We start from the raw sequence: 8,985 nt of genomic DNA, 5'->3' as shown, positions 1-8,985 counted from the left end.
TTATTTTTAATAGTTTCATACCTAATATTTTAACCATTTTCCGCGCAGAGTCTGCGATTTATATTTTTTTTTCTCCCCCCACCCTCCCCTTTTTCTTTGTTGTTTTTTCCGAGTGTGATTCTGTTTCTCAGTGGTAAACATCAACCCATCTCCTCGCGGGCGCAGCGGCCGCGCACCGTCCCGCCCGCTCCCGCCGGGGCGGCCCCCCCGCGCCGCCCGCCAGCTCCTGTGCAAGTTCAAGTAAACACGTACAACCCGCATAATCCAGAGAAAAAAAAATTGCAACTCATCCATGTACCAGATTTCGCTGTCTCTTGCAAAAGTTTTCTGGTCCGTTTACGGTTTTTGATGGTTTATTTTTAATTTAGTTTCTTTTTAAGCGCTGTTTTCTTCCTTGCGCCGTCGGTTTGCATTAATTTTACTTTTTTCCTAGACAGTCGAAGTCCGTGGAGCTTTTGGGTGGTTTGGTTTTGGTATTTTTTTTCGTTTTGGTGGTGTTTTGGTTTGGGTTTTTTTTTTTTCCCTCTCTCACTTGCTCGGGTTTTGCTTTTAATCATCGTTGGGTATAAATTTTTTGTTTTTAGTATTTTTTCCCTTTTCCTTTCAAACGTCACTTTGCTTCTGCTTTGCTTTGTCGGCGGTGCTTTGTCGGCGGTGGTTTGTGTCAAGTCCGTCAACTGTTGTACTGACAGGCGTTTAGACTAGAGCCGGGGCTTTGCAAACTGCTGTAGCCGAAACTGGAGTGCTGCTTTGATTTCAGTCTGAGGCTGGCTAAGCTGGAGTTGCAAGTGTCCCGGTAGACGCTGTAGGGCGAGCCCGGTGGCCCGTAGGGACAGGCCGGCGAGGACATGGCCGAGTTGAGCGAGGAGCCGCTGATATTGTTGATGTTGTTGAGGCCGGAGTTGGCCATGCCCGGCACGGCCGAGTGGCCCATACTGGAGGGCATGTTCATGGAGGAGATGCTGCTGGGCGCCGAGAACATGGACTGCGAGGAGAGGGGACTCATGGAGTTGAAGAAGGTGAAGCTCTTGGTAGAAAGCGGCGCCGGGGTTAGGCTTTTGGTGGCCCAGTTGTTGTAGGGGTAGCCCGCGTACATCTCGTCGTAGGGCTGCATCAGCCCGCTGAACTGCGGCACGTACCCGTTCTTGCACAGGTCCATCTGCTGGTTCCGCTCTCGCTTTCTCCACTTGGCTCGGCGGTTCTTGAACCAGACCTATGAGGGAGGGACGGGGGAGGACACACCGACACGGCACGGTGAGTGCAGGACCATCGCCGGCCCTTCCCTCCGCGCCCCGGCGCAGGGAGAGGAGCGTCCGCACTCCCGCCCCGGACGGAGGTGCCGGGATGCGAGGAGGGGGTGTGGGCACAGCCAAACGACCCCCTCACCTCCACAGGCTGCGGACACAGCCCCGCACCGCCTCTCCCCTGCCCCCGTGGATCCATAGGCCCGCTCCGCCGGATACCTGTGCGCACACTGGCCTCTGCGCGCATCCCTCCCTATTCAACGCGCCGGGATGCGCGCAGCCACCTCTCCGGACACCCCTTTCCCCCCGCTGTCCCCCTCTCGAGAGCAAGGAGTGGGGCGAAGTCCCGACCGTGCTGATCAGGGACGGCTCACCCCGGCTCCGCTGCCTTTCCGAACGCTAATGTCGTGTAATAAAAGTCCCCCGTTACAGATCATAAAAATGGGGATTGGATTAGTATGTTTAGGTTTAAAAAAAAAAAAAATCAATCCCCGCATCGCCCTTGGATAGATGCAGCCTATGCCGTTATATCTAATGAGAATTTACAGCCCTGACTAGGGAACACAGAAACCGGGGCCGCTCCTGGTGTTTGATGCAAAAACCTGATCCAGACTCCCTCGGATTTTTTTAATTTATTTTTTTTAGCCCTCAGCAAGCGTTTGAGCCTCTCGCAATAGAAGCCAAGTAGCTCCCAAAACTTTTTTTGTGTGTTTTTTTTCCAGGTTAAAAAGCCAAAATCGTCCTGCCTGCAGCCTGCACTCAGCATGCCAGCCTCTCCTCCTGCATCCCTCCCCGCCTCCATCCCGGCTTCCTCCGACCGCGCCGTCGCCTCCGGGCTCCCCGCGGACACCTGGGCCCGGCCGGAGCCGCGCGGTTCCATGTGCCCGGCACGGTGGAGGCTGCGCTCCCTCCCTCCTGGCGCAGAAATGACGCAACTATTATTAAACACCGGTCTCCGGGATGGAAACTTCAGGGGAGGGGGGGGATGGATGGTGGAGTGTATTTTAAAAAATAACAATAATAAAAAGAATCCCATATAAATAGGAAACGAAAGCCAACGTGTTCAAAACCTGTAATATACTCCTCAGAAGGTGCTTCCAGACAGGAATTTCCTGAAAATGAGGGTAAGAGTTTTAATTATGGCTCCTAGACATTTTAAAGGAAGGCCCTCATAACAAATTAACGTTAGATTTGCAATCTGCAATCTCAGAACATCAAACCAAAATATCTCCACACAGAGGGAGAACGAAATTATGTGAATAGCAACTCATGTATTAGTTTTATTTGCTTCCTGAAATATTTCACCAATATTAATGCTCCGGCTTTATTTTGTTTAAAATTCAATTAAGACAATGCTTTCAGATGCATTTCCCCACTTGCAAATGGATGTTTACTCTCGAAAGGTTTCAAGCTGAGTCCTGTAATCCGATTTGATCATTCGTGGTTTAATTGCCAAGAAAATAATTTTTTTAAAGTGGCTTTTCGGGACTGCGCGGCTGCCCTCCGCCGTTCCCGGCTTCTCCCGTGTCTCTCCCCTCCCCGCCAATGCATTCAGCCCACGGACCCGGGGTGTCGAGTTCGGCTGAAGTGTGCGGCCACAGCCGAAACCACGCAGGGAAATATCCCGGGGAAAGGCAAAGGGGAGGTGGAGAAATCGTGACAGCACGAGGGATCAGTACAGCCCATCGGTCTCGGGCCGGTGGTTCATTGCCAGGATATTTCACTCATAAATCTCTCTAAGGAACTGCAGAGGCTATAGATGTCCACATTATGTATATGTGTGCATATATATATGTGGCGGCATCGGCTCCGAAGCCTCTAAAGACCGAGTGCTTTTGCCGTTCGAAATTATGTCTACAGCGGTTATTGACTTTGGAGTGCCATCGCTCCCCAGCCCTTGTCCTTGGCTTTGTCCTCCACAAACAACCCCTCCGCCCGCCCGCCCGCAGCCGCGGGAATTGCGCGGCCAGGAGGGGCTGCTCCGATAGCCAGCACCCGGGGAGGAGGATGGCAGTGGGCCCGAGGGCTGAGCCGCGGTCCCGTCGCCGAAATGGCATCGAGCAGCTATTTGTTGGGAGACGATGGCGATTGCTGGGGTTTGGGGAATAAGCAGAGCAAGAAGAAGTGCCGCTGGATCCGCTCACTTGCTCGGATGGGGAGGTTACTCTAGCCCCGCGTAGGGTTTAGGACTCTTCCCCCTATAACCGGGCCTTTCCCGACCCTCGGCCTCCCCACTGGCCCCTGCCCTGCTCGCCTCCCACTTTTTGGCCCCGTCCCCAAGACCCTCTCCGCGCAGCATCTCTCTGCACCCAAGGAGCGTCATTTCTCTTCTCCGATCTGAACCCTAATTCTAATTCTTAAAATCAAGCCTACAGCAACCGGGTACTGCCGGCAAACCGCCGCGGCGTCTCCTAAAAGGGGCAGTTTCCCAGAGACACCCCCCCACGTTCCCTCCAGCGGGGCCCGGAGTAGAGCCCCGCATCCTCGGCGAGGCCGAGCGCCCCTCTTACCCGGACTCTAGGCTCGGTGAGGTTGGTCCATACGGCGATCTCCTCCCGCATGCTCATGTCTGGGTAACGGTTCCGCTGGAAAGTGGCCTCCAGCTCCTGTAGCTGCTGGCTGGTGAAGTGAGTCCGCTGCCGCCGTTGCTTCTTCTTCTTTGCCGGGTCGTCTACGGCTCCGTCCTCGTTTTTCTGCTCGCCACTGCGCTCCTTTTCTGCGGTGGGGTGTCAGGGATTGTGGTGTTTGGTTTTTTATGTTTTTTGTTTCTTGGATTGATTGCGTGTTTTTTGGTATTGCTGGTTGGATTTGGGTTTGTTTGGGGTGGGATTCTTTTTGCAAACAGAAATACAAGAACAAAAAGGCAGCCACGCCGCCCCCGCACCCAGGCCTGCCCACCCCGACGGAGGGACGCGTGGGGTCGCCCACCCGGGTCCTGCCGGGCCCTGCACCCACCAAGCGCCACGCAACCAAACCCGGCGGCTGGGGAAGGAGCGCCAAGCCCTTCCCGGACCCGGGGCAGCACGACCCGAAGGGCAGTTCGGGCTCGAAGCAGGCTCGAGGGGTGGGAGCGATTCGGGGCAGTGGGTTACTCGCAGCATCGGCCGCGACTCTCCCTTCACACGGCACCTTTTCACTCCCTTCAACCTAAGCAGCGATCTTTGCTCAATTGTCTTTGTTGTGCTCGGCCGCGAAAGGAAACTTTGGAAGGGCAGGAGTGTAAAACCCATCAGCAATTAATTGCAAAAGGCACCCTTTCTCTCTGCCTCTCCCTTACTTCTTTCTTTTTTTGTTATTGTTGATGTCTTTTGCCTCTTTTATGATTTTTAGTGTACATTTTAGCGCGAGGCTGAGCGAAGTCCTCTGCAAAAATCATATCGAAAGAAGCAATAAAAAAAAATCCAACAAAATAAACCAGGATCATTTTCGAGGTCGGGATTTGTGTAGCATGGAAGCAGGAATCCAGCTCCAATCCTGCTGCAACTTGGGGACGGACCCGCGCTCACTTTTCAGAATGGCCTTTCTGGCTCTCCCGACCTGGGTTTGTCCCGGTTTTATCCCGATTGAAGCTCTCGGAACGGAGCTCAAAGGCCTGTACGAAATATGCTCCGGGCCCCGGCCCCGGTGGGAGCAGGAAAGGTGCAGCCGGGTGCGTGAGGCTGAAGGGCTGGGCGCCGAGGCCACCCTCCCGGCCTCTGTCTTTCTGCTGCCTACAGGAAGCTCCCTGGGAGATTTGTTTTTTAGAGTTTTGGGCTTATTTTCACCCATTTTAGAAGGTTTTACCCCTCCGGTGGTGGGCCCGGGCAAATTTCTACACCTCCGGCCTCTGCGAGGTAAGCGCGAGTCTAAAAATAATCGCGGGCTGCATCCCAAGCCCGGGCAGACATGTCCTTGCAAAGTCACCCCCGAATCGTTCCTCGCCCGGGAACCCTCCAGAGCAAAAGGAAGAGGCGGGAGAGGCGAGCTCCAAGGGCTCAGTGGCAAGCCCAAAGCGGCCGATCGCAGCCGGGCTGGCCTCTCCCTGCTCTGAGTACTTTACAGTGCAAACAAGGCCTCTGCAGCACACACCACATCGCCCCCAGCACCCTCGGCATCCCGCCTAGCACTCCCCGGCCTCTGCGGCCGCCGGGCCGGCTACACTGCACTGCCCGGTGGTAGTGGGGAAACAGAAACCGAAATAGAGCCCACAGAGATAACCCCTCTCGGCTGGGAAGAGTGTGGAGAAACAGGGCCGAGAGGGAGCAGGGAGAGGACGGCTGCGGCCGCGGCGGAATCCGTCCCGGAGGCTCCGGCACGGGTTCCGTCCCGCCAGGATTTCATGAAAAATCCAGCCTCTGCACCGGGCTGTAATACAATATGAAATTGTACGGCTCATTATCTTAAATTGGCTTTTTAATGTTTTTGGTTTGATTTTTGGGTTTGTTTTGTTTTTTTCCCCCCGATTTAAAAATGAAGTGTGAAAGGTATTTTGCAGCTTTTCGAAGAAGAAAAGCAGGCAGGTCCTCAGCCCTCCACCAGCCCCGAGGGGTCATACAGAGGGGTAGGGCAAAACGGAGCAAATCTCTCTCTCTAATCTCAAATAATCCCCTCTAATCTCAGAGTCCCTTCCAGACGCCGGTCCCTAACTTTGTTTGCGAATCAGGCTGGGAGGCACAGCGCAAACCCTGTTTATCATCGGGTGCCACTTCGGGACCGATTCTTACCCCTCTCTAGGTTATAGGATCTTCTAAAACTCTGAAGAGTAACAACAGATATTAAATAAAATTAAATTAAGCAAGAGATAAACTCCTGAAAGGGTCTTAGTGGAGAATGAGCACCTCACTCCTTCCTGCAGCTTTTGTTTCCTTCTCCTGCACACCCTTCTCACTCTAGAAATGTTGCTACTTGAATTATATACAGTCTGGGAAGCCGTGGCTCTCCCCGTAGCCCTGGCAAACAGGAGGCAGAGCGCGGGAATCCTTTCCAGCGGGGAAAGCGCTCAATGCCGGCGGATAATTTCTCCGCGGCCGCGCACATCTGCTCCGCTGCGGCCCGCGCTGCAGCGCTCGGCCCACGCCGCCTCTCCTGCTCTGCAGGGCTTTTCTTTCTTTCTTTCTTTCTTTTTTTTTAAAGAAAGAATTTTTCTCCCCGCTACCTACCCCCTTCTACTTTGACAGAGAAATCTTTTTCCATCTCTGCACCATCCGAGCTGGAAAATAAACCCGGGCAAAAGCTGACATTATTTCAGAAACATCCGGCAAAACCGCACTCCCCGGAGAGTCCCCCTTCCCTTCGACCCCATCAATTTATAACTGTGTTTTTTATTAAAAAAAGAAGAACAGCTCCTGGGATGGGGCTGGGGAGTCGGAGGGCTGTCAGCGACTGGCACAGCGGGGGCTACAGCTCCAGGTGGGCTCCTGCCCCCCGCTTCGCTTCCCGGAGCTCACCTGGGATGGAGCCGACGGGATCACTGGCACCCCTTGCCCCCCCGCCCCGTGTTTTCCCCCTCATCACATCTGGTTAAGCAGGGGTGCGAGCAAAGCACCCCATACCGCCTCGCGAAGGGAAGAGAAGGCGCGGTGGGGAGGGGGAGGCGGCGCGGGGGGGAGTGGGTCGGGGCCGCGGTGGGGAGGGTTACCTGGCACCTCCGTGTCGGAGGATTCACTGGCTGAGTTGTCGATCGGGTCTCTGGGTTCCGAGGATCTTTGCAAATGGAAGCTGGAAGCCATGTCATGGGAGGGTTGGGGTCTCAAGCTCTCGGGCAGTCTCTCCAAATTCATTCCACCTTTAAAGGAGTCCATGGCAGGGGCGCCGGGCTGCCTGGGGGAGGTTGCAGGTGTTTATTCCACTCAGAAAGGAACAAGGAGCTTGTTTTGGGGTTGATCGTTTTTTGTTTTTTTTTTTTTTTTTTGGTTAAAGAAAAAAAAAACACAACGAAAACAAAAGCAAATCCACTTATTACTAACAGTATTATTTTAAGGGTGTCGGAAGAAGAGATCTAGGCAGTGCCTGGAAGCCAGTTGTCTCTGTTCGAGGTGAGGCACGGCAGTCCGGCCGCATAGGCAGGGAAGTGGTAAAGATCCCTTATAGAGAAGCGCGAGTTGCGAGTTGGACAGTTTAAAGCTAAAGAGATTAAAGTGACCTGCCCTAGAACAAATGCCTGTAGTTAAACGGGGCTCCTCCCCCTGAAGGTTAAAACCTCCCCGTCTTGCTAAGGCATCACTCCATCTAGCGCTTGCCCAGCCCGGCGACCTGCCTCCGCGCTCCCCGACGATGTGCGCGCTTTGCGCGGCTGCGGCCAGGCCCGTGGTCCCCCGGCGGGCCCCTAGCCGGCCCCCGCCGTCCCGTTGCCTCTCCTCCAAGGGTTCCCCCCGTCCACTCCTCCTCCTTCCCCTCCCCCGCAGTCTCCCACCTCAAACTCGTTGAGGTACTGAAAAATATTTCAGAAACGAATGGAAAGGTGGAAAATCGCTCCCAGTCGTGCGGGGAGGTGGATCGAACACCCCATGCCCGCCCCCCCGCCAGCCCACTCTCCTCCGCAGCCTATTGCCAGCAGGCAGAGAGCAGGTTGCGCCCATGCGCAGCACAACCTCTCCTAGACAGCCCGGGACCGCGGAACCTCCGCGCCCCGCCCTGCAGTGGACGCGCACTCTGCGCACCCCTCAGCATCCTCGCGCTGGGTTGCGCGGCGCGAACAGACCTTGCCGCGAGTTTCATTGCCGCAGGGAATTGAGCTGAAGGGGATGTCTCTGGGGGCGACAGTCTCTTGGGGGGTGTGTCTAAACTGCTGTTATCCTTTTTTAACATTTTTTTTTATTGTTCCGGCTGAGATTGGGACCTGCCCGGTTGCGGGGGGACCGAAGCCCGGGGAGCAGCGGCAGGGTGAACCCTCCCATCGCATCACCTCTCAGCACGTGATTAATAACAAATAATTTTCTTCCCTGAGTCGAACTCGCGGTGACCCCCCGAGGGCCGGGGCAGCCCGAGGGGACGGGGCGGGGAACCCTCCTGTCCTGCAGCGGACACTGGGGGCAGTGCCGGGGGCAGGCGAGCGGGGCCGGTCCCCGGTGCTGCCCGCGCAGGCCGGGACACTGCCTTGGGTCATCCTCGGTGTTAGGGGAGGTGTTCAAACCCACGGGACGCCCTCAGTCTCGGGGAGAAGGCGGGAAGTGGGGCGTACCGGCGGGACAGGCGACGGAGCGCTCGCAGCATCAGGGTAGAGGGAGAGAAAGGGCGAGAAGGACCCCGGCCGTAACTCTGCCTGGGGAAAGGACCTTCTCTCTTTATTTTCTCGGCTCACTTTAACTGATCCATCCTGACACTCTATTTTGCTTTTAAATCAAGTAAAGATGTGGAAGAGAACTTTTGAACCGGTTTATGGAAAAGTGGAGGGAAGTAATGTTCCGGCCGCGCAAGCTTTTCCCTCCACCCCTGGGTGATGCAGCCGGGCGCAGCCCGCGCCCCTCGGCAGCGTCCCGCCGCGACCGGACAACCCTCTTCCCGTGGGACCGGGGATACTGGGCGAGGACAGCCCAAATCTCCATGCCCAACCCCCACATCTCCGATCTCCAGTGCCTTTGGCGTTTAGCGGATGCACAGGTGGGTGCTGTCATGGTCAGCTCTCCCTAGCTCGCTCACTCTTCTTTTTTCTCTCCTTTTAGTTTGATTGGCATATTGATGTCCGGCTGTCTGTTCGCCTCTCTCAGCTGAACTTCACTCGGGAGTCTGCAAATGACGGGGAATTTCGGGCACCCGAGGTGAA

The 8,985-nt window shown here is 55.4% G+C and overlaps 1 protein-coding gene across 1 annotated transcript; it reads right to left on the bottom strand.

Annotated features, from left to right (window-relative positions):
• Window positions 1-673: 673 nt before the first annotated feature.
• PITX1 (paired like homeodomain 1) lies at window positions 674-7,024 on the bottom strand. Its single transcript, XM_062002669.1, has 3 exons — window positions 6,862-7,024; window positions 3,755-3,960; window positions 674-1,213 (listed from the first exon to the last, which is right to left on the bottom strand). Exons 1-3 carry the CDS (start codon window positions 7,022-7,024, stop codon window positions 674-676), a joined length of 909 nt encoding a protein of 302 aa, XP_061858653.1.
• Window positions 7,025-8,985: the final 1,961 nt, after the last annotated feature.

This window comes from Colius striatus, chromosome 9 (genome assembly GCF_028858725.1).
Source record: "Colius striatus isolate bColStr4 chromosome 9, bColStr4.1.hap1, whole genome shotgun sequence".
NCBI lineage: Eukaryota > Metazoa > Chordata > Aves > Coliiformes > Coliidae > Colius > Colius striatus.
The sequence above is the reverse complement of the archived record's forward strand: the minus strand, read 5'-3'. Positions and strand labels throughout refer to the sequence as shown.

Bases quoted from the DNA above. Each gene is read 5' to 3' on its own strand.
- PITX1 (XM_062002669.1), bottom strand. From the start codon at position 7,024: ATGGACTCCTTTAAAGGTGGAATGAATTTGGAGAGACTGCCCGAGAGC. The intron at 3,961-6,861 runs GTAACCCTCCCC...ACCCCACCGCAG, and splicing joins CTCCGACACGGAGGTGCCAG to AAAAGGAGCGCAGTGGCGAG. The intron at 1,214-3,754 runs GTAAGAGGGGCG...CCTCCCTCATAG, and splicing joins TCACCGAGCCTAGAGTCCGG to GTCTGGTTCAAGAACCGCCG.